General features: G+C 44.6%; 2 protein-coding genes across 14 annotated transcripts in view; one reads left to right on the forward strand and one right to left on the reverse strand.

Moving 5' to 3' along the window:
• Positions 1 to 26284, reverse strand: part of Wdfy4 (WDFY family member 4) — a 229565-nt gene that overhangs the window by 30913 nt on the left and 172368 nt on the right. For all 8 annotated transcript variants that reach the window (XM_087588908.1, XM_087588903.1, XM_087588907.1 and 5 more), the window contains 1 exon segment: positions 53 to 95. In XM_087588908.1, the coding sequence (XP_087445034.1) occupies positions 53 to 95 (43 nt within the window).
• Lrrc18 (leucine rich repeat containing 18) lies at positions 1545 to 24982 on the forward strand. 6 transcript variants are annotated; one of them, XM_087588211.1, is made up of 6 exons: positions 1555 to 1709; positions 2507 to 3289; positions 5227 to 5323; positions 19308 to 20169; positions 23437 to 23572; positions 24654 to 24982. In XM_087588211.1, exons 4-5 carry the CDS (start codon positions 19406 to 19408, stop codon positions 23441 to 23443), a joined length of 771 nt encoding a protein of 256 aa, XP_087444337.1. In that variant the 5' UTR covers positions 1555 to 1709; positions 2507 to 3289; positions 5227 to 5323; positions 19308 to 19405; the 3' UTR covers positions 23444 to 23572; positions 24654 to 24982. The 6 variants fall into 6 exon arrangements, with proteins under 6 accessions (XP_087444336.1, XP_087444334.1, XP_087444337.1 ...); XM_087588210.1 differs by lacking the exon at positions 2507 to 3289 and having other exon boundaries at positions 1545 to 1709; XM_087588208.1 differs by lacking the exons at positions 2507 to 3289; positions 23437 to 23572 and having other exon boundaries at positions 1548 to 1709.

A 26284-nucleotide genomic window follows, 5' to 3' on the forward strand; every position in this document is an offset into this window, starting at 1 on the left:
CACCCCGCAGGCTACCCCACCACTACCACCATCACCAGTGAACGACGGTTACCTGCCACTTCTGCAGCATGGTCCTATCGAAGCCTGGGTGCCTCCTGTGGTACAGAAAAACAGTGTGACCAAATATCCTAGGGCATGAACATCAATATGGGAGATAGAGTTTCCTGGGGATTTGTGGGGTCAGGCATTCTGGAAATCCTCAGACTTCTACAAGCATGTCACAATTCTCAGAGGTCAGCACAGACATATCATCGCCTTGGCTATTCTTGCCTTGCCCTACGGACTAAAGGTTAGTTTTTCACACCCACCACCTTTAAACACATTCCAGAACATGCCTAAGTGTAACCTGCGGAGATGTCCCCAGAACATGAAGAACGGGGTCATGGACCGCATTCTCAGCCCCTCCTGGATTCTCGTGGCGTATCACTTGACCTCCTTTGCCCCATATATCCTCTTAGACACCAAATATAAATATAGACGTGATTCAGGGGAAAATGCAAACACCATGAGGGGTTTCCATTACAACATTACAACAGTCTACAAACTACTGTTTGAACTCAATCAGCGTAATTAACAGTTTCTAAGTGTGCTGGTGCAGAAAACATTTTCCCGTACGAATGACCGTATGCTTGTGGCTCTTTGTTTTTAATTATTATGCATGGACTCTGATCACACCACCTCAACTTGTTCAACAGGCTCCTAGAGACCAGCCCTGAGTTTGTGTCACAGCCTCGGGACTGTGCTACGCAAGCATGTTTTCAGTTCTGACATGATCAAGCACATGCCTAGATGGTTCTCGTAAAAGGTGGCGCTATTTTACACGTCTGCAACGAAAACATACGAAGTGAAGCAAGGAGGTAACAGTGGAGAATCTATGTGGAAGAATGCGTCCAAGAGGGCATCAAAGCACACTGTTGGGGAGGGTTTGGGGAAGGAGCTCCATCTCCTGACATTCAGCAAGAACTTGTAGAGTTCAATTATTCAGCCTCTGTGCTGTTCTTGGCCATGTTTTCCTCCCTGCAAGGTCTCTGAGAGTTCCACTCCACCCTCAAGATCAGGTCTCTGCTCCATCACGCCAAGCCATATGATATCTCCCCAGACTGCTCATCTTCTGATCAACTGTTCACAAATGGCCCCCCGTCTCCCTATACACATGCCACTTGCCATTCCAGGCCTTCCATTACCAACACACACACACACACACACACACACACACACACACACACAGAGAGAGAGAGAGAGAGAGAGAGAGAGAGAGAGAGAGAGAGTGAGTCATGGAGGACAGGCTTCCCTGATTGCTATGAAAGCAAGTAGAGCCAGGCTAGTGACGATGATGGTTGCTACTCGGAAATCCTGGAATATCCCTGAACGTTCTGAGCCTTCTGGAGCTATGAGAATGCTGAAACCTCCTGAGCTTTTAGTTTTTATTTTAAAATATGAAAGAAGAGTGAGAATTTGGGGTAAAATGTGGCCTTTCAGAGTTCAGGGCCCGAGAAAGCCTCTGTCAACTGTCCTTTCAGAAACATTCTAGAACTCTGCCTGTGGTCATTTGTGAGGTTTCTCTAGAGCGGAATGGGGTTGGGCAGAGTGGGGGCTCTCCTTTCCCATCCTGTAGATCATCGGCTATGAGCTCCAAGAAAGACCTATCCTTTCTGTTACCACCAGAGAAAGACACCATTACCAAATGGTGGTAAGACAGCCAACCAAAAGTGAGTTCTACGTTTTAATGTATGGTTTCTCAACCATAGGTCTTAAAAGTAAGTCTGTCTCTTAAAGCCCTCCATGAGTTGGTTATACATACCTGGTGATTAATAAAAGAGTCACTTCTTTAACTGATAATTGTTTTGTCTATCATAATAAAGTGCGTTTGAGACGAAATAAGATGTCGGATGTGGCTCTTGACTTCCTAAAGCCCTCCTGAGTTTTGGGAGAGGCAGTAATGGAAAGACCTGTGGCTCTGAAGCTGAGGAGATCTGGACTCTCACTCACTTGACACCATTTGACTAAGGGACTCAGACGGACACCAGGACTGTCAGAGCTCTCGTTCAACATGCTAGCCACACTTGTGTAGTAGTGTGGAGAGCAAGTGTTATTGTGAGTATGGTTAAGGCTGGAAGAGGTGTGGTCACAGACTCCTCCCTCATAGGTGTGATGCTAACAATCACCAGTCAAGCACAGCAGGTTGACTGTTTTCTACTACAAAAGAAGAGAGTCGTAGCAAGAGTGGGCCTGCTTTCTAATGAGATTGTGCTCAGTTCTGCCGAGACCCTTCTGGATGATTCTGGAATGATATATATCCTCCTCTGTTAACCCAGTCAGTTTCCATAGTTAACCAGGAATCTGTATAGAGTCTGGGCCCTTGGACAACTTGGAGCTGAGTTTAGAAGAACAGAAGGACTCAAATGAAACCAATGAAGATGAGAGAGTGTGGCCTTGTCTATTCTGAAGGTGGCCCAGCTTGGCCTTCACAGAAGACACACCACACCTACTTCCTCTCCCTCCCTAGGTACCATTATTCACCCTCTTCTGGATGACTTCCAAAGATGAGGAAGCGGTCTCCCAAGAACTTCATACTGGATCCACTTTCTTTATTCTGAGGGGACTTTCACCCAGGCTTCTCCATTGTGATATCATGCTACTTGGGACCTTCCAGACTTGAAGTATCTTATAGATCAATGCTTAAGGGTTACTTCATGGTCATGCTTTAATTCTGGTTGCTGGGGACAGCTCCACCAGACCAGCATCTCAACACCACATGACACTAATCTTCTGGAAGGGTGGTAGTGAGAATCCCAGCTGTGTTTTGAGAACCTATATCTTCCCTAGAGGGCTCAACCCAGCTATCTAGAGTTGGGCCTTCAGAGGTGTTGGGTTTGTCCCCAGACTAGAGGGATTTTTTTTTTTTTTTTGCCAAGTACCTGGAATCTATATTTTCTCCATCCAGGAGAGAACCTGGGGTCCCTGCCTCTGAGACCAGGAGTCTAGGTCTAGCCCCAACTTGAAATACATTCAATGAGGGCCCAAGCTTGACATGGGCTTCTGAGTGAGAGCAGAAACATCTGCATACCCCTCCCTCAACCCTCTCACTTCTCCCATGTTGCTTTGTGTTTTACGAGACAGTTTTACGAGACTTGATAGACCAGGCATATGGGTAACTGGGAGATCTGATTCTCAAATGAGGTCATTTCAGAAACGAAACACCAACAAACAAAAACCCAAACACACCCCTCCCAAATCTACAATGAAGAAAATTTACTAATTTCAACAAGCTGGAACCATCTCTCTACTGGTGGGTGTGTTGTACATCTCGGGATAGGGAAGCCTGTGCCTTGCACTGTTCTGGGCCCCACAACGTCTCTGGGTAGGGGGAAAATGTGCTGAGTGGATGTAGTGCCTGACATGAGCCGTCACCTACCAAGAAGCCAGGAGGCTGGCACAGGAAACTTACTTTCCAAGTTACCTTGTTTGCCCTCAGAAGCAAATTCAGGCTAACCTGAACCCCAATTTTTAGGTTCAGGTAATAGATCAAGAGAAACCAAGGAGGAGAGCTAGGCATGGTCATTCACACATGTAAACCCACTCCAGAGGAGGCTGAGCAGGAAAATCACAGATTTTCCTGTGTTTAAAAAAAAGCAAAAAAGAAAAATATCCAGAAGAAGACAGAAATATGCTTTCAAACCAGAGGCTTTCCCTTTGATTAAGGGACTGTTGATCCTTCTCTCATGGCTTTCTCTGCCAGCCCACTAGCATGCACACCTTGTATACAGTTCTAGGCCTAGTAAGAATATCTGATGACTGTCTAGCCTGGTCTAGATTCATAGATAGCTCATGTGTGCCTGATTCTCACTGAGGCCTATTTCCTCGACACAACTGAAGATAAGGACTTTTTCACTGCATCCTCTTCTGTATCCTACTGCCAGAGTTATGCCTGACTTCCTTTCCTTAAGAGTGTACACATGGGCACTTTAAAGATCGTTTTTCTTCTTACATATATTTTTTTATGAAAAATATTGATTTCGTGTTTTTACTTGATTTCCTGACTTAAATTTTATTTCTCACTTAAATTACATATATATTATATATATTTCTATTATAAATATACCCTGCAGTAAATTTTTTAGTATTTTAAAAAATTTCTAATTATATTTGTTAATTCAGTTAAATCACTTATTATATAAATTTGGCAGTGCATTTTGTCTTTATCTTTAAGTAAAACATAAAATAGTAGTGGTATCGTGCCATCAAAATCTTTATTTAATGATGATTTTTTAATATTTTTAAATTAAAATTAGTTCATTTTGCTCTTCTATACTTCAAAGTTTTTTATTGCTTGGATTAATTATGAATTTGAAATAATTGATAGCCACTCATTTATTTTCTAAGTTCAGTGAGAGGAGTTTATAATATTAGTTTTTATTTCTCCACATTTAACTTTTGCAATGTCATTTTCTTATTTTCAGAATAACATTGTTTTGGCTATTTTTCTTAAATACAAGAAACTTAACCTAACGTACATTTTCAACCTGTGAGCCATGACCCCCTTTGGAGGCTGAGAGACCTTTCCACAGGAGTTGCCTAAGACCATCAGAAAACACAGATATTTACAGTTTGGTTCATAACAGTAACAAACACGCATTTAAGAAATAGCAACAAGAAGGATGATTTCCTGGTTAGGGTCACCACAACAGGAGGGTCGGAGCATTAAGAAGTTTGAGAACCCTTAGCGAAAGGAAGATACTCCTTGGCCGACAAAGCCAAGAAACAGACAGGCATAGGACCGAAAGGCTGCAGCCTCACTCCCTGATGGTGTCACAGCAGCACCAACAGGAAAGGCAGTGCTTGCCTGGGAAGCATCACAGCCACCTTCACTGACACCATTCAACAGAGAAAATGACTGCAGACTCGCTGTGGATTCTCTGATAATAAAGTAAACATATAAACAATAGCCCCCACCCCAATGGAAAGCAGGGAGACCCACGAATACAGGAAAATTAACAAGAAGCTCAAATGATTGGTCATGGGGCTAGGTGCCCTGTGGACTTTTCAGTGTGCACTAGGGTGGTTGCCATGGAGAGCTGCTTTGTTGGAGACTCTCGCCCTCACTCTTACCCTGTGGTTAGAAGCCTGAGGAAACACCCAGTTGTTTGGCTCAGGGATCAGATTTCCTCTTCCTGGAAACAGGTATCCCAGAGACGCTTTCAAGCCTGTTTTCCTTTCACTTTGTAGGCTGGTGTCAGGTTATGCTAATTAACACCAAGTACCAAGATTCTTGTTGCCTGGAGACAAAGTTTCACAGCGAAGGAGCTTAAGGACAAAAAAGCAGGTAAGGCTTTGCTCCCTGGTGGCCATCACTTAACTATTCTGCTTCGAACCTGCCTTTCCCTCTCCTCTGAGGACACAGCTTACAAATGCCTGCTCTCCCTGCTGCTTCATTTACCGAGTCCGGACGCCATCTGATCAGCAGATTAATTATTTAGGAGAGGAGGCCACACACCCAGAGTCCTGTCGAGGACAGCTGGCGGGGGACACAGGTTGGTCTTCAGGCGCCTGGAACCATGCACATGCTTGGCAAGGGAGATCTATGACCAGTGGGTACATGGCGTTTCTCTGAATACCTTTGCTGGCCCGTGGCAGGGGGAGGTAAGATGCAGGCTCAGAAAGGCCTTATGCAAGAATCTTATGTAAAGTCACCCATAGGTAAGGACAGAGCGGTGACTGGCCTCCAGGCTAGAGAGACCCATTGTCCTCTGGGTTTGAGGGTGTGCTTCTGGAGCAGACAGAAGTGTTGAGACAGCTACCACCCCCTGCAGAATTCTGGAGTGTCCAACCCTGTCTCCTGGTGGTTTGTCTGTGCTGCTGCTTGGTGTCACTAGCTTCTTTGTGAGTCTCCAGGGGTCCCCTGGGGCTGGGAGGGAGACAACTTCCTAACCCGCACCCTTCTGTTGGCACAGTAGTGGGGAACCAGGTGATCTTTCCAGGCCTCTTGTAGCCGTGCTTGCAAACCCCAGGCATGCAACTGGCACCTGAGATCATCACCTATTCGATTCATGGCCATCATTCCCAGTTCCCTATCGGTCTCAGATAATGAGACCTGTCTTAATACCATAGCTGGGTCTGCGAGCTACACACACCTTCTTTTCTGTCTGTGCAAAGCCGTGAGGATAGGACTTGGCCTGGACAGGACAAATAGTCCCCCAGGATCTAGCTCAGCTCCTCCAGCTCCTAGAGAAAGTCATGAATCAGGAGCTTCCTCCTTGGCTCGGAAAAGCCAAAGATGTTACAGGACACTGTGAAGTCAAACTTCCATGGAAAAGCTAACTGGGAGGGCACATGGAAGCCAGAGACGCTGGCCCTAAGTTGGTAGTGTGTGGCCTGATAAAAGAAAGGCTGTCAAGGCCTTGGACGTTATTCCTGGAAGAAGTGGGGGTGTAGGAGTTAAACAAGATGAGGCTCACAAAGCACTTCCACAGAACTAAAGACCCCGTTAAAAGGGGAAGAAATGAATAGTAAATGCAAGGCCACTAGAATCTTTCAGTCTGTTTTTTTTTTATTTGTTTGTTTGTTTGTTTTAGTTTCCTCTGTCTAGCTTACAGTCTAGAAGGCTCCAAACTGCTCATACAACAGACTTGAAACATACCTTTGGTGGCACACTACCTTTCTCTCCTGCTACCCTGCTCTGTCTTCACCCGCCCAATTCTCCCCTCTTGTGTCTCCCCAGCAGCCAGCTACTCCTAGCCAGGCACATGCAGGCCTGCCCCTGGGCAGGGGGTCCCTCACACATATTAAGCATCTTTCATGCCATGGGTCTTATATATCCCGCGAGCCTTTTACCACCTTGGTTTACCTGAAGAAACTAAGTCAAGAGAAGACAAAGACTCCCTGCAGAAGTTACCTGTTAGCAGGAAGTGGGTGGCTAAGGCCACAGTCCTACGCCTTTTGCTTCCATGTGCCAGGCCCCGCCCACATTCTGTCTACATCCTCATTCTCTCTGCTTCAGATGTTCTCATGTCTCCTCTAGGACCCCAGCTCCTTCCACCTTCAGCGCGTCTGTCTTTGAGACAGCCCATGCCCCCATCCTGAACTAGTCTTCCTCCCATCCTCCCATGTGACATCTAAGCATTCAAGTAACAGTGCAAATGCTACCTTCCTAGAGAGGACTTCCCAGCCTCCTCTGGAATTAGCCTCTCCCCTGCCCCTGGCATCTGCTTCCTGACTCCAGCACTCTCTGCAAAAGCAGAGCATTTACATCCCTGGAAATGACCCCCTGACTTCTTGATTCGCTTGCTCGGCAATTGGGAAATTCATGGAAACCACAACACCGTCTGCCTTAGTCATTCACTGCCTGTCACCTGACCTATAAGTACAACCGCCACAAAAACCGATGAATGAATGCATGAGTGAATGAATGAATGAGTGAATGATTAGCCTGAACTGTAGCTGTAAATACATCTATAAGCTGCCTTTACATTCTGTTACTGCTGGCGTGGTATTGATGGCCTGTGTTTACAGGCTGCAGTGGTTTTGTTCAGGGGTCTGCAAAGACTATTTCCCATGCCCACTAGTGACATAGCTGGCAAATGGGGAGTGACCAGGGCTGATGCTGGGAAGGAGAAAATGGTGTGCGATGCTGCCGGATTAATCTTAGTCCACAGGTCCTGGCATCACTACATTGCCATCATATCCCTTAGGATACGTTAATCACTCCATTTATGCTTTTGACAAATTACCGTTTACTGATCTATTTTGCAGATGAGAAAACTGAGCCCGGACCTATTATAGCACCCCAATTAGGCTGGCAACCATGGCACCTGCTGCTTACTTTTCTATAGTCCTTGCACACACATCTGGAAAGGGACAGACCAGATGGCCCCAACATGGGTTGTCTGCAAGGTTTGAAACTTTGATTTATCCTCAACACAGTAGTAGTTCAGATGATTTTTGGTGACAGTCATGTCTGTCCAAAGTCAGGAAGAAGGGGTCACTCATATGCTTAACATCTTAGAGTCTTGCGTTCACACACACACACATACACACACACATACACATACATACACACTCACACATACACACTCACACATATACACACATACACATATACACACACACATACACATGCACATACACACACATACACATACACACACATACACACACATACACACACATACACACACATACACACACATACACATACACACACATACACACACACATACACATACATACACACTCACACATACACACATACACATATACACACATACACACATATACACACACATACACATGCACATACACACACATACACATACACACACATACACACACATACACACACATACACATACATACACACACATACACATACATACACACTCACACATACACACTCACACATACACACATACACATATACACACATACACACACATATACATACACATACACACACATACACATACACATACACATACACACACATACACACATACACATACATACACACACATACACATACATACACACTCACACATACACATACACACATACACATATATGCACATACACACACATACACATACACACACATACACACACATACACACACATACACACACATACACACACATACACATACACACACATACACACATACACATACATACACACTCACACATACACACATACACATATACACACATACACACATATACACACACATACACATGCACATACACACACATACACATACACACACATACACACACATACACACACATACACACACATACAACACATACACACACATACACACACATACACATACATACACACACATACACATACATACACACTCACACATACACACTCACACATACACACATACACATATACACACATACACACACATATACATACACATACACACACATACACATACACATACACATACACACACATACACACACATACACACACACATACACACATACACATACATACACACTCACACATACACATACACACATACACATATACACACATACACACATATACACACACATACACACACACATACACATACACACACATACACACACATACACATACACATACACACACACACACACACACATACACATACACCCACATACACACACACATACACACACACACACACACACACACACACACACACACATGCCTATAAAAAAATCTATATTTTTTTAAACTGAAAGTATTCCTGACCCTGACCCAAGGCTAGCCATCACATTCAGCAACCATCAAACATTGGCAGGCCTAATCTCCTTTCGATCACAAAACTTTTTAACAAATGTGTTCTAGAAATAATTTTAATGTATATAAAAAAACAATAAACAAGTTAGTTGTACCAGGGTCAAGAGGTGTTGTGCAATGCATACAAAAATGCATGTACTGCAGGCCTCCCCACACAACATGGGCCCTGTGCACCTTGAAGGGTCCACGTGTCCCCTTGTCTTCCAGGATGAAGAAAAAACCTAGGAGTCAGGGGTGGCTGGCATAGTATACCAGCAGTTCTCAGCCTGTGGGTCGTGACCCCTTTGGGTGTCATGTATCAGATAACCTGTATGTAAGATACTTACATTATGATTCCCAACTAGCAAAATTACAGTTATGAAGTCTCAAAGAAATAATTTTACAGTTGGGGGAAGATCACCCCAATGTGAGGAACTGATTTAAGGGTCACAGCATTGGGAAGGTTGAGAACCACCGTAGTACATGAAGCTGTCAGGCTGAACTTTACAAGGGGTTTCTACCCAGCATAGGTCTACTGTTGGCAGGTTCTATCCAACTGTTCTTGCTCCCCTCCACCTCTCTCCACCCCCCTCCAAAGGCTGCCCTGTATCCCGGCCCCCACGCCCCACTCTGTATTCTCTATCGCCAGCAGTGGAGGCTGAGGTTCATGGGGATCAGAAGGTTGTCCAGTCTCCCTCAGATGGTGAGTGGGAAGCTGATGGTCAGCTCTGTAACCTACCTACTCTGCCATACTGCTTCTCTGAACCCCAGTTTTTTGGCCTGTCAAAGGAAGGGTGGCTATGAAAGAAAAAGGGAGCAAACGTGTCTGCAAGAGTGGAGCTTGAACCATGGCAGCTGCCACATGGCTGAGCCCACTGCCCAGGGTCTGGAAGCAGCCTTTGACAGGGGGTCCTTTGTCCTCTGCTTGCATTCAGGTTGCTTTGTGTGCTTGGAACTTGGGGTTGATGAACAAGGCCTTTCTAGTCTGTTAAACTAATAATCTTAAAATTTTATTTTAATTGTAAGGCACCTATTCCCTTTTGTTCCCTTAACAAATCCAATTAAAACAGAGTACATCCAGAAGTACAAAATAGACGCCATTAAACCAATAAGAAATCATAATCTCTCATTATGGGGCCATGTGACCCCTGGGGAACTTTTGCTCCAAATAAAAGTTGAATTCTTATTACCCACCAGGGGGAAGAGGGCAGTTTGACAGAGAGTGGCTTCCAGGCGGCATGCATGCCAAGCCACGCTGGTGCACAGAGAGGAGTAAATAACAGAGGGTGGGCACGCCCGCAAACACAGAAGGTCCCAGCAAGATCCGCAGAACAGCATTACAGATTAACCAGATAGATGCCAGATCAGTGCAGGATCACCATGTCTACACACTGCTGCTCTTCAGACTGGGAGGGAGCTGGGATGGGATGGGAAGAAGATTCCTCTCCGATGTTAGAACAAATCTCTGGGTGAGCTGGGGCAGATCACTCAGCCCCCCTATCCCGCCTGATCACTCAGTAGCCTCCCCTGCAGAACGGGAAGAACAGCCCTGATTCTGAGGGGGGAGGTGTAAGGACAGAAGGAAAGACAAAGAAAAAACCCCAGTGAAGAAAAGGGCGGGCATATGTGAGGCTGATTTGGCTACAGTGACACCAGGAGAGATGCAAAGGGGGCAGGAAGCATCGGCTGACAGGTGGCAGCAGATGACATAGTGTACAGCTTGGTGTCTCTCTCTCTCTCTCTCTCTCTCTCTCTCTCTCTCTGTCTTTCTCTCTGTCTCTCTCTGTCTCTCTCTGTGTGTTTCTCTGTCTCTGACTCTGTCTCTCCCTCTGTCTTTCTCTCTGTCTCTCTCTGTGTGTCTCTCTGTCTCTGACTCTGTCTCTCTGTCTTTCTCTCTGTCTCTCTCTGTGTGTCTCTGTCTCTGACTCTGTCTCTCTCTCTTTCTGTCTCTCTCTGTGTGTCTCTCTGTCTTTCTGTCTCTCTCTGTGTGTCTGTCTTTGACTCTGTGTCTCTCTCTCTTTCTCTCTGTCTCTCTGTCTGTCTCTCTCTCTCTCTCTCTCTCTCACACACACACACACACACACACACACACACACACACACACACACACACTCCTATATCTGCCTATGAATATGTTTATGAGAAACATCCTTGTGCAGACCAGGCTGGTCTTAAACTTGTGATGATCCTTTTGTCTCTGCCTCTCAAGTCCTGGAATTGCATGCATGCCCCACTATTCCCAGCAGAAGAGTTAGCTTTTAATGTGAGCTCATGTGGAGAACATCACCCAGCTCTCTCCAGGGCAAAAGCACGACTGCTTAGACAGGAACAAGAAATTCAGTTAGCTTCTTATCACAGGCCAGGCTGGTTGAAGATCCTGTCTCCTTGGATTCTTAGCTCATTCAAAATAAAAAAAATGCTCACATTAAGTTGGCTCGATGAACAAGGAGGAGGTGAAGGACAAAGTCCTCGTCTTCATCCCTGCCCACACAGTCAAGCAAGCACACAGGTTTATATACGACTTCTAAAATCTTTTTCTCATTTGCTTTTTTTAACAGTTAAACTACCCCATCAATGCTATTGAACATTATTAAAACTTATATCATATATATGCACACATATGCATACATCTCATATATGCACATATATCTCACAATGTGCATATATGTATATATGCATGTGATATATATATGCATATACATAATTTCCACAAATATAGACAACTCTACCACACTTGGGTCTCACTGTCATGGAGCCTACTAGTAAGAATTCACCTTCTTGGGAAGGAGTATGACCTTAATATTATGTTGCAGAAGGCTAGGCAGGCCTTTTAGCATGGTAATACTAGGATTCCAGAATGCTTTTGTCATTTGAAAGTCAACAGAATCCAGCATTGTGACCTCTTCGGGAGACATTTGTCACCACTGTAGCACAGGTGACACAAAGGAGGCTGAGGGACAGCAGATGACAGCGAAGGTTTGTATATACCTTTAGCAATCGGAATCATCTAGGTTTGACTTTGACTGTGCCCTGTGTGACCTGGGGCAGGTCTTGATGGTTCTGAGTCTCAGTTCCTTCCTTTAATAAACAGGATTGGTCTCTGGTGTGATGGCAGTAGGGACTAGACACATGAGGGCCCTGTAGCACATTCACATCAAGGGCCTCAGCATATCTCGCCCAGTCAATGATGGTGCGTGACTGGACAGCCAGCAGCATTAACACAATAAACATCAGAAAACCCTGAGATCAAGTCCCTGTAAGAGCTATCCACGCTGTCTACGTTTGTCTGAGGTAGAGGCAGTTAGTAAAAGAGTGGAGCACTTCCTAGTTACATTCCCAAGCAGCTCACAGTCCCAGGCCCAGAGTGGGTGCTGGACAAACAGTAGTTTCCTCCTGTGCAGACTGTGAGAGGGCAAGCCTGATTTGGGGATCTGTGAGGAGTTCCAGAAACACCATCTCCACACAAGGGTCTCAGTGACCTCAGTGTCTCTGCAACCCAAGTGACTAATTTGGGTCTTCAGAGTGAGTGGACCTGTTTGGGAAAAGGGGCCACAGGGAATGATATGAAGCCATGTGGGAAATCACACAGGAGGGAAGCCAGCTTCTTCTCTGCTCAGTAAACGAGATGGAAAAGAACAAATGCTATCAAAGGATGCTCAACCTGTGACGATCAGGCCTGGACTTACTGACTTCCAAGGGCGGGGGGTGGGGAGTAAAAGTAACATACACAGCATCATACTTGGAAGTTTTAACTTGAATTCTTTTCAAGTTAAAATTCTTAACAATGTGACATACCATTCCCCCCTCTTTACCAACAGCAGGTGCCATGTGGCTCAGCTGGAGTGTTTGGGGAATTGAGAGAGTTATGCATTGTTCTCTTTCAAGTGAGGAGGAGGGTTTGTTGGGGTACAACACTATGCCTCGTTCATAAGCATCTGTGCTTTGGGGTAAATGGATTTCCCAGGAAAGTTCTCGTTATCACCTAAGAGACGGCCCACAAGCAAAGGGTATTTCTCATCTGTGTGACACAGTTTCCTCCAAACAGTGGCATTTGGCCAGTCCAGTTCAACTCTGGGTCTACACTACATCTAATGTGTCAGCCAAAGAATGAAGTAATTATTATGATACTATGTTGGGAAATTATTCAGACAAATTGAACCTGTAAGAACAGTGTTACTTAAAAATGAAGTCTAAGACTCATGAGTGGGAAGCACCAGACACATACTAGTATTATGATGATTATCAAGATCTCGGAGCTGAAGATGCTTGCAAATGTTTGGATGGTATTAAAATATAGGTTGCCATTACATTTTTAATTTAGATATCCATGGGGTGTCCTTCCATGCTGTTTCATTCACAATGACTAGATAGAAAAATTATTCAGAAATTAAAATCAGACCAACTGGCCCACTTTTCCCCCCAAGTTAAAAAAAAAAAAAAAAAACACTGTAACTGTAAAAGACAAGAAAACAGGGCTCACTTGGAACCCTCTTGTATGAGGTTTTGTAGTGTTCAGGTGCAACAAAATCTATGACCCATCTATTCCCCACTCCCTCCCCACTCATAGCCCATCTGTCTGTCTGTTGTATTTCGGTGTCTTTCTCCCTACGACTGCAGGGTTATGTGGGCTGCGCACTGTGGTATTTGAAGACTTCCACGAACTGAAAGAACAGTCTACTTAATAAGTGTTGATTCTATCTGTTTAACTTTTCTACTGTCAGTATTTACTCCCCTATTCCATGGGTGTATGGGCCTGGCCTTAAACAAAAGAGTAACAGGGGAAAGGTCCCTGATTTCTCTGCCCCTGACATAGAGCTCACGGCACTGCCTCATTTTAGCGGCGCTAAAGAGCTTCCAGGATCAGAAGTGTCTCTGATCAGCCCAGCACACCAGGCCTTCCACAGCTGATGATCCCAGCCATCAAAGAGTGGCCTTGAGGAGATGCATTAAGGAGGGGGAGGTGCTCCTCACGCTCCCACCTGGCTTGATCTGTCTGGGGATCCAGACTCACTAGGGAGGTTTCAAAGTGCATTAGTCCAGTCAGACCCCTACTCTGCCTTAGGCTGATTGATGGACAGGCTCTGAGCCAAAGGTCCCATTGGAGAGGGGCTCCTTAATGGAAGGGTATGTTATAGTCATGTCCTCACTGATCCCTTGCTTCCACTGCTAAGACCTGGTAGAGCTTCTTCCCACAGCATGGGTGAGCTGTGTGAGCAGGTTCAGATGGTCTGGCTGGATCCTAGTCTAATGGGAAGCGTCCGTTCTTGTCTAGAAGTCTTCTAACCAATGCTTAATTTATCTCCAAAGAAGAAAACCCAATGGCAGTCAACCTTTGACAGGGCAGTCTCGTGGCCGGGATTAGTGACCATCAAGGTTAGATACCATGCAGGACCCCAGTACGTTCAACCAGTGACTAAACAGATGGATTCAGGCAAGAATAAACAAAGGGACTTGGTTGAAGTAAGTCCCAAAGGACAAAGAAGGACCTCAGAGAAAGGGCAATTTCATTTACCTATGTTTTCAGGCCCTAGGCTGTGGTTGTCGAATATAGGACTACAACAGGATTTGAGACATTCAAATTAACACTGACTCTTGTTTATCTGAAACTCAAGTTTTACTACTGATTCCTCACTTTATTTGCTATGTCTGGGCACTCTACCATGGCCAGACGCTAATGAACAGGCGGTCATGAGTATATGGGCTTTCTTGAGCTCAGTTCATCCTTTTTGTGTGAACTCGAGTGTAGAAGAGTTTCTTGGACATGCCTCCTGTGAATTTCTCTTCCCTCTGCTCACAGCAAAGCTCAAGCGCTTCACGCCCGCCTGCCTTTTAAAAGACAGAATGGGGCTGCTGCAGACACACACAAAAAATGTCCTTGATGTCCATCCTAGGCTGAACAAGGAGGCACAGGGAAAAAGTCACAGAGATTGACTGCGACGTTCCAATTAGTTTCAAGTTCAAAAAGATCGTCCTAAAATGTGGTGACAATACCATCCCAGAAAAGTCACACACACACTACTCCCTGGTAGCCTAGTGTCCCCAGCCTGTAGTCCCTACCCTGGTGGATCCATTTCCTGCAGCTACATAAATGGATTCACTCATCCTACAGACCTTTCAAGTGGCTTCTTCTAGGAAGCAATGTGCTTTTAGGAATAATGTAGGTTGTTGTACACAGGAGTGAAGGTGGTATTTTTTTTTTACCAACAATTCTTTATAACTCCTTTAAGTGCATTTTTTTATTTTTCACAGATAACAGCATAACTATGTAAGATGAGATGTGACCTTTCAGTGCACACACACAAAGTATAAGAAGCAGGCAGAGGTGGTCAGCATAACCTCTCTACTTATGCTCAGCCGTGATTAATACCCATGTAATTAAGGATGTACCTCCCCCTCTGGGGCACTTATGGATGGGACATTGATAAACACAGGAATGAGCTTTCATAGGAATGTGATGTTTTTCTTTTCCTGGAGTAAATACCTGCTGGGGAAGATTAAACCCTCTTATGGTGAGAAAGAGGTTAATTTTATATGAAAGAGCCAAACTGTTTGTTTGTGCCCTACTGTGTGCCCTACTGTGTGCCCTACTGTGATCACTCCATCTCTGTGCCATTGGTTTTATGTTTGTTTTCACTATAGACCTTCTTCCTGTATTCTGGATTCCAGACATTGGCTTACATACATTTCCCTCCACTCTCTGCTTTACCTTCACGTGCTTAATAGTTTGCTCGCAGAGCAAAATTTTTTAAATTTTTCAAGCCCATTATTTTTTATAACATTATCTTTTGGAGAACATACTTTTGCCAAACTACAGTTCGTAAAAATTTCCCCAGTTTCTTCTAAAAGTCTTATAGCTTACATCCATATCCATGATACACTTTGTGTTCATGTTATTTTCATTAACTTGTTAATAATTTATTTCACTTCTTTTAACATATAAATGGGCAATCATCACCCAACACCACTTGCTGGAAAGTTTGTTTTTCTACTAAAACGTCATCAGAAATCAGCTGCCTGTGTTTGTTATGTTTGTACACATTTATGCTCTGGATGGTGTTTCCTGTCTCCTTAGTCCACGTATCTGTCCTGTCGAGGGCACCGGGTAATCACATGAGTTTTTAAATTACTGTATACGAATCCTCCATTCCCTCTTTTTCTCAAAAAAAATTTTTTTATTTCTAATTCTTTTATGTTTCAACACTTTAGAATTTCAAATTTTAGAAATGTTTATGCATATAAACATGAAATATAAAATCTATATATAGGTAGATATGTATATAATCTTGCTGAAAGTTTAATTGGAATCATGATATTTTAATTAATTTCAGGATGATCATAAGGGTTTTCTATTCATGTGGGTGTTGCTTTTACATTTATTTAGATTCTTTTAGGTCAGTATTTTGAAATTTTCATCATAGAAGTCCTCATTATTATATATCTAAAATATGTAAACTTTTGGGAACATTTTTTCCCTCAAGTTTTAGCTTCCAGTTGTTACTGAATAACATGTAGATATGTGGGGGGCAGTGGTTGTGTGTTAGCATTGCTTCCTATGATCTGCTAATCTTGGTTATCAGTTTAAAGAATGTTCAAGAAATTTTGTAACATTCCTTATGTGGAAAATCATGTCACCTGTGCATACAGACATCTTTACTTCATTCATTTCTAATGATATGCCTTTTTTTTTCTTGCATTATGTCACTGCCTAGAATTCCCAATATTATGCTGAGAGGTACAATCGAACCCCTGCCTTATTCATACACCTGGGGTCAGGGAGACATTCAGTTTCTTTTAAAAGAAAGGGCTTGAGTTTTAAGTTGTGTATGTCCGTGTGTCTTGATGTAGTATGTACAAAGGCCAGAAGGGGGCGCTGCATCCTCTGGCGCTAGAATTACAGGAGGTTGTGAGCTCAAGGTGGGCACTGAGAACTGAACCCCTGTCTGCTGCAATGGCTCAGCAGCCTCTCCAGGACCCATGTCTTCTTCCCACTTGGAGAACAAAGGTTCCTAATCTGCCTTGAATCACTGTTTTGCTTCCATACGCTGGTTTTGATTGTTTCAATTTTGTTCAGACTGTGGATAATCTGTGAATGTGCTGCTCCCTTGCTGACTACCTGGAGCAGTGGTTCTGTGGGTCACCACCCCTTTGGGGGTCATGTATAGATATCCTGAATATCAGATATTAAGTTACTATTCATATCAGTAGCAAATATACAGTTAAAAACTAGCAACAAAGTAATTTTATGGTTGGGGTCACCACAACATGAGGAATTGTGTTAAAGGGTCACAGCATTAGGAAGGTTGGGAATCAATGGTCTAGAGCCTACTTCTTCTAAGCTGTTGACCTCCCTCACTTCTGGGCTTCAGTCTTCCTTTCTGAACAGCAGAACAGCATTGGATCTCCTGAGAGACACTGTGTGTACTTAGTAACTAATGTTTACAAGCCAGCATTATGAGTACTGCAGTACTAGATGATCTCTATTCCCTACGAGTTCTGTAAAGGGGCTATTTTCACAAATGGGGAAGACTGAGGCAGAGCGCTCAAGAAAACTGCTAGCTGCAGAACTAGACTTCTAAGACAAGCATGCCGAGGCCATGATCATCTGTCACTCTCTATTCTAGGGCTCTGTGCTCATGCTACCAGTCAGCATACCTATTTATGCAGAGCAATCCTTAGTTGATGTCAGTGTGAGGGATGTAGCAGAGGCTGTGGAGCATGGGAGATGAACAGACGTTCTCCGGAAGCTGCCAAGCCCACCCTGGCTCCCTCTCTGCCTGGGGAGAGGATGGGATTCTGGGTACTGCTGTGAAGATAAGCCCTGACTCCCCTGGCCCACATCACTCTGCAGTCACAGTAACCAAGGCCTGCTAGCTCTTCTGGGTCCCAAATGTGAGAGGAATATGGTAGTCATTTTTAACACTTCTATTTTCCTCCTTCCAAGCTTCTGCTGCCTTTGACAGCAGCAGCCTCTCCCTCCCCAGGATGGTCTTCTGACAATACTAAGGAGACTCTATATGTGAGTCAATCAGGTATCACATAACCACACACACACACACACACACACACACTCACACACACACACTCACACACACATACAAACACACATACACACACTCACACACACTCACACACATAAACACACACACTCACACACTCATGCACACACACACTCACACACTCACATACTCACACACTCACACACACTCACACACATAAACACACACTCACACACTCATGCACACACACTCACACACTCACACACTCACACACTCACACTCATACACACACACACACATAAACACACACTCACACACTCATGCACACACACACACTCACACACTCACACACTCACACTCACACACTCACACACATACAAACACACATACACACATTCACACACACTCAGATTCACAAACACACTCACACTCATACTCACACACACTCACACACATAAACACACACACTCACACACTCATGCACACACACACACACTCATACACTCACATACACTCACACACTCACACACACTCACACACACTCACACATACACTCACACTCACACACATACACTCACACACACTCACACACACTCACACACACACTCACACACTCATGCACACACACACTCACACACTCACACACACTCACACACTCACACACTCACACACATCACTCTCACACACACTCACACACACTCACACTCACACACACACACACACATTCACACACACACGTACATGCAAGCACACAGCCTGAAGTCAGGAGGCTAATTCCCAAGACAGTAGCCAGAGAGTGAGAAAGAGAAGTACTGAGTATCCTTCAGCCATGTACCTCTAACACCTGGGAAACTGAAATCTGAAGAGATGAGAACAGTTGAAGACCTCTGTTGGTTGCTGCTGCAGCTGCCCTGATCTCTCTCTCTCTTACCCTGTTTTGTTTTGTTTTTTAATTTTTCCTCTCTGTATCATCAAGGATCACAGCATAGTGTGGGGTCCCCTACTAATTCGATTTGTCTCTTCTGTTCTTATCAGAGCCTACCTTCTAGCAGTTTCATGTGACTTCTTCCTCAAACCCATCACCATCAGCTCGGGAAAAACATTCTTCAAATACACTCCCATACTTAGAGACCATGGCCAAGGGCGGGAAAAGCCCCAAGGGCAAAAAGATCACCCTTAATGTGGCAAAGAATTGTATCAAAATCACATTCGATGGGAGAAAGCGTCTTGATCTGAGCAAGATGGGAATCACCACCTTCCCCAAGTGTATCTTACGGCTCAATGAGATAGATGAGCTCGATCTTAGCCGGAATATGATCAGAAAAATTCCCGACTCCATCTCCAAGTTCCAGAATCTGCGATGGCTCGACCTGCACAGTAACTATATTGACAAACTCCCCGAGTCCATTGGCCAGATGACCTCCCTGCTCTTCCTCAATGTCAGTAACAACAGGCTGACCACCAACGGGCTACCCGTGGAGCTGAACCAGCTCAAGAACATCCGCACCGTGAATCTGGGCCTTAACCACCTGGACAGCGTGCCCACCACACTGGGGGCACTGAAGGAGCTCCATGAGGTGGGGCTACACGACAATCTGCTGACCTCTATCCCTGCCGGCATCTCCAAGCTTCCCAAACTGAAGAAGCTCAACGTAAAGAGGAACCCCTTCCCAAAACCAGATGAGTCAGACATGTTTGTAGACTCCATCAAAAGGCTAGAAAACCTCTATCTGGTGGAAGAGAAGGATCTGTGTTCCTCTTGCCTGCAAAAATGCCAACAGGCCAGGGACAAGTTGAACAAAATCAGGAGCATGGCCCCCTCTGCACCGAGAAAGGCCATCTTTTCCAATTTGGTTTCACCCAACTCAACAGCCAAGGAATCCCAGGAAGAATGGAGGTGACCTGGGACCCTGAGGCAGGAGGGAGAAAGGAGGGGAGATGAGGAAGTGGGCTGCACCCAAAGGAGAGGGCTCTTGTATTACTGTGGGAGCCTTTCCATCCAAGCCATAAAACACTATTCCCTACCTCTTGGACTATGGTTTGGTTGATTGAAGGGCTTTTGGTTACTTGCCATTCTGTGCAGTTCACTTCTTTCCTGCACACAAATATCCATGTTTGCAAGCACAGGGAACCAAGAAAGGACTCTCATCTGTCTCTCCATCTCATTTCTGTCCTGAACTCTCCTGGCGGCCAGTTATGGCCAGGGAATTAATGCTACCAACACACTCTTACTGTCACTGGCATTTAGGGGCATATTGCCAGCTCCCAAGTGTAAAACTCACTCTATCAGAAAATGTTGGATCTAGGCCTTAGAGGCCAGCAGTCTGAGAACATGGGTTGGCAGGAGAGTAGTGGCTGAGAGACGGGGAAGCATCACCATTAAATATCACCAGGAAAGCCAGAAGCAGCTTTTGACTGTTTACACGGTTGCCCTAGGAGTTTTTCTGGAGGTCCTTGGCTGACTGTACCCAGGACCTTTTCAGACCCTTAGGAAGAGGGAGAGGTGTGTATGGGTCACTGTGGTAGGTGCAGGGAGCATGTGCAAAGGAGAAAGGCTTGGCTGGTACTGTATGAGCTGGAAGAGAGGCCAAGTAAAGAGAGATGGGCAGAGCATTCTGGCCTGAGTAACTTAGCAGTCAGGGACTTTACCATTTCAGCTTCCACAAGACCGTCATGCTCAAGGGCTTCACTGTTACGCATTCACTTTCACAGGCTGGGCTGGCAGAGATAAAATCCAGAACCGAGTCTAGAATTGGGCAGATGAAGGCTTATGGCGACTCACCTACCTCCTCGGATTCCTTACTCCTTACTCCTGTCTGGTTCCTTCACCTGAGAAAATGAAACGCTAGAGCCTGTGGGCTTCTGAGCCAGGCAGCCTGGAGCAGACACACAGCAGACTTGTTTCCTCCATGAAGGAAGACTTATGTGCAGCTGAGACATGGCTGTAGGCAGAGTCAGGACTGTATTACTTCTTCAGGCAGAAATGGCCAGGGTGAGGGAACGGTCCCACCGTTGTAAGCTCTCTTCAGACCCGTGGTGCCCCTTTCACTCACAATGTTAGGCATGAGAGCAAAGACAGAGGAAGACACCTTGCACAGGCCTTTCTGCTGATTTGGTTATGCAGCAGTGGCCAGTGCACAGTTCTGGGGGCCTCAGTGCCGGGGACTGGCTCATTTCTTCTTCACATTATAAATGACAGCAGACAGCACCCGTCATCTTCCTGCTCCTAGGGACTCATATTCCTTTCTTGATGCTTAGCTTGCAACACTTCTAAAAAATCTCAGAATAATGCAGATTAAAATTCCCATTGTGGTTCCCCCCCAGTATTAAATATTTTTCATTATGACAATAACTGAAGCACAATCTAGTTCTAAATAAAGTCGCTTACCATGTCCACCATTTTGTGGCATAAGCCAGCTACAAAAGGGCATGTTTTTGTCCCAGTTATTTTTCTGTGTGTATGTTTCCACATGACTAAAATTAGAGTCTTCATGTCCTTTCTACCCTCTTCGGAAGCCCATGTTGTCACATGGTCTTTGGAACCAACATTGTAAACAGCTGCAAGACAGTTGTTCTCATGATATACATAAGGATACATTCTTGTGGGCATTAAAGTTGTTTCCAATTTTGCACTAATGGAAATATTTCTGTGATGAGCATCTGGATTGTCACGTGGTTTAGATTATTTTCTGGCAATTCTGCATCCTGAAAATTGTGTGTTCCAGGGTCTATTTTAAAATAGCTGTGACACACACCATTGAGTAGACTGTATTTAACCCATCAGTATCACAGGATCTGCTCACCACATCCTCTTAGATGTGGCCACTTCTCTTTATATCTTTCTCTTCCTTTAACATAGCTGATGATTTATTGGAAGCCCGTCTAAAGATGAGGCTACTGCCATATCTGTAATAGGGTCCTAGGTGTGAGGATCTCTGCAGGAAATATCTATCAGAAGTGGAAATGGCCACTCAAACAGCCCTGATCTCACAAGAAAGATACCCTCAGGTCTGCTTCTGGTACCCACAGCTACATCTACATGGATGGCTTTCCTGACTTTTGTTTCCTCTTCTTTTTCTCCCAGACAAGGTTTCACTATGTAGCCTAGGCTAGCCAGGAATTCACTGTGTATACCAGGAAAATAAGCAGAGGATGAGGCAGTAAGAGAAGCATTGAGCATCCTTTAACCCAGCCCTGCATCTCTAACATCTGGGAGACTGATGTCTGAAGATGTGGGCTTTGCTGTGGGTTGCTGTGGCTGATGTCCTGACTCCTCTCTGATACCCTCTGTACCATCGGGGATCACAGCGCAGGGTGGTAGCCTCTTCTAACTAGGCTCATCTTTTCTGCTCTTTTCACTGGGGACTGTCTTCCAGCATGAGTCAGCCTGCCTCTTCCTCCCAAGAGGAAGATTAAAGGCACCACCCCTAACCTGTTTTCTCTTCTCCACAATTTCTAACACTGCGATGGAGAAAAGCGACACGGATAACTCTCTCTTCCAAGTTTTAGGCAAAACTCTACATAAATAATTTCATAAATTCGCTAGCCAGGTCTTAAGGTTGGGAGCTCTGCTAACAGAATTTGTCAGACCACACAGGAACAGCATATGGTTCCCTTTTAGATGGGAGGCTTACGGGCCTTCCATTTGTGGCTTGAAGACCATGGGTGGAAACAGACATTAGGAGAGTTCCTGCTTTCTTCCTCTCTCCCTCTCTCTCTCCCCTCCTTTTCCCTCTTCTTTCTTTCCTTCTTTCCTTCCCTCCCACCCTCCCTCCCTCCTTCCTTCCTTTCCCGTTAGCCAGCATCAACAACACCTTCTACCAAGCCTGTGGTAAAATAGAGAAGTTGAGCACCCCTCAGTCCCATGACTTGAGAGATTAAGGCAGGAAGATTGCTGAGTTAAGCAGCAGCTGTAATTAAATAACAAGATTGATCAATCTAAAAACATTTAAAAAAAAAAAGGAGGGGGGAATGACAGACACAGTTCTCGTTTGAAACCAAGTTTTCATTCCTTTCTGTCCCATCCTCCATTGTGGCTTTAAGCCAGTTCATGACCCCCTCATTAGGATTCTGGGCTTCTTTTTTGAAACCAAATCTGGGTTCTTCTTGAAAGTGCTCATTACGGAACTTTGGATTTTTCATTTGTTTGTATTTTTGATGCTAGTGTGTAAAGACAGAAGAGGCTCAGAGCCCCGTGCTGTTTGGACATCCTTGGTGTGGTCTGCATGAGAACCCAAAGTGTCACTTCTGAGCTTCCTGGAGAAGTGTGGAAGGTTACTTCATTCTTGCGGAACTGCACGGTACATGTGATCTAAAATGCACTCTGATAATGCACCTTTTTTTTTTTTTCTTTTTTTTTTTTTTTTTGAGAAGTGGCTGCCTGGAAGACGGGGGCTGCTTATCTTGTACCTTTCTGAGGTCCTAGGTGAATTCAGTGTTTTAGGCATTTTCAATCCAAGCATGGGGATTTCTACAGGGATCCCAACCTCACGTGTCCCAGTTAGTATGTAGAACCCAGGATGTACACATTAGGAAGCCATGTTCACGACAACAGGTTCATCCTCTCTGAGACCGATGCTTCAGGAACGTGATCTAGAGAGAGCAGCAGCCAGTCTGTGGGTTGCTGTGTAGATCAACTGCTGGCCTGAAACACTTTCTCTAGAGAATGTGTATTACATTTTCTAGATAGCCGCAGAAGTCAGCAAAGAGAGACGTTAAGGAAAACATTGCAGCTACAGCCTGTGCCAGGAAGGGTCTGGGTCTTGGCTGTGGATTCCTCCCTTTGCTCTTTCTGCTGTCCTCTCCCTAACTCATCCCCACTCAAGCTGACACATCTCGGCACGGTGGCCCTCAAAATCGCCTCACAGATTTGAAGCCCTCTGACTAGCTGGCATACACGATGATACGTCCTTTCCATCCTCAAAGAAGCCGCTCCCCGCACTTCTGTCTTTTCTGTGTCTTAGATAGGGTTTAAGCATATTCATCAGGACTGAGAACCAGGCAGGCAAACATCTTTGTTTGTCTGGCAGGCACTCTAGTTAGACACATTTTTAGCTAGGAAGTGCTGGCAGCTACCAGACAAAGACTGGAGAGACGGAGCACTTAGCAGTCATCTTCTGCATCTTACTTAATATTGATGGGTTTTTTCGTGCTATGAAATACCATTGCCATAGTTGTTGTAAGCCTAGGAAGATTTGCTACAAAGCTATGGGTTCCTCTTTCCTCAAAAAGAACAGAAACTATGCACAGTAACAGTAGTCCCTGTTCCTGAGAGCCAGGTACAGCCTGGGTGACCCTGGTGCGACCTCAGTATAACCTGTGTTTGGCGGTGGTGGCCTGGAGCAGTTGCCTTAGTCTCTTGTGTCTATCTCCATTCCCCAGGTTACGCTCACCATCCACCTCCTAGAGTAGCTTATGGCAAAAAACACGAAGACCAATCAGCTAACAGAAATAAACGACTCTGAAGAGGAAAAGTCCCAAATTAGAAGACAGAGTGGCACAGAGAATATTCTGGAAGACAGGCTCTCCGGTGCTGCCCAAGTCACTGAATCACTTTATGATTTTTTACTTTATTTATCTTGTTTCTATGTTGCCTGTTTGTGGAAACGTCTTTGAAAGATATTTCATGTGGTTTTCTAGATGTATATAAAGAGAGCATTTAAGAAGATTGTAGATATACGTTGATAGACAATTAAAGACTTAAAAGTCTACAGTAAGACTGAAAAGTCTTTCGTTCTCTACAAGATGGTATAATCTCACCACCAGCAACTTGTGAAAATTACACGTATATAATTACAGACATCAAGGAGCGAAAACATACATAAAATATACACCTAGAGAAATACATGCACACTGCGGACAAATCAAAGTAGAATTTCAACTCTTTTTCTTAGTTGCACACAAAAAGGTAGCAAAAGGAAAACAAAGCAAACAGACAAAAATTAGAATGGCCTTGTGTCCTAACATTTTAATAATTACACTAAATGTAAATGGTCAATTTTATTTGTAGTGGCTCTAGAAAGAACCAAATGGCTTTTAATCCACAAGTGGATGGTATCTTACATAGAGAGTGCTAGTCAGCAATAAAAGAAAACAAATTACTTGAAATTGCAAAGACTTGGACAGAGCTCAGTGGTGGTGTTTCTGGGCTTTACAGGGCCAGTCTTCAAATACTGCACACTCTGTGATTGCGATCATAAAAGTGTCTCTAAATGAGAAAATGAAAGTGGTGACAGGACAGGCCAGTCATTGCCAATAGCCAAGAATGGCAGGCATTTCAGGGGGTGAGCTTGATAGTGAGGTGGCAGTGCACGAGCCACCTCAGAATGATGGCGTGATAGCACAAGAGGGTTATGGTGACACTCACGTGAATCTGGGCACAGTGCAAAAAAAAAATCAGAGATGTAGACAGACACGGGTGGTTCTGGTTTTAAAACTGTATAATTCAGTGGTTAAGCCGCCTGCTCTCCCAGGGGGTAGGGAGTAGATGGTGCTTTGTATGGAAACCCACTGTTTTACAGCTTCCTACTTTTAAAACCAACCTAAAATCATCACAGCCTAGACTCAACAACAGGCATATCTACCGCTCTCCGGTGTCTACTTAAGAGTCACTATGGCATGGTTAATGCGATACTCTAGCATATCCAGGAAGCCCTGTAAGAGCTGTATGTAATTCTTCAGTATGCCACGGAGTTACGGCATTTCAAGCAAAGGAACATTGTACCTTCAGCTCACTGGACTTAATTGAAAAGCATTCATTGTTGATTGTATCTTTGCAGGTTCTAATAGATTTGCTTTAAAAAATGCATGGCTTCTGTGTCTTTGTTCTAGGCTTCCTCGAGTTTGCTGGACACAGGTTTATCTGGGGTGGATGAACAACAAGGCTGTTTCCCAGCTTCCTACCATATATCTGTTCCCTGATCACATGGCGTCGCAGGAATGTGTTAGCAGCATCTGAATGCTGGGGTATTGGTTGTCACTCATTCTGAGTTAGTGGCAGGATTTATTCTATG

Source organism: Rattus norvegicus, chromosome 16, assembly GCF_021556685.1.
Source record: "Rattus norvegicus strain SHRSP/BbbUtx chromosome 16, alternate assembly SHRSP_T2T, whole genome shotgun sequence".
Taxonomy (NCBI): Eukaryota; Metazoa; Chordata; class Mammalia; order Rodentia; family Muridae; genus Rattus; species Rattus norvegicus.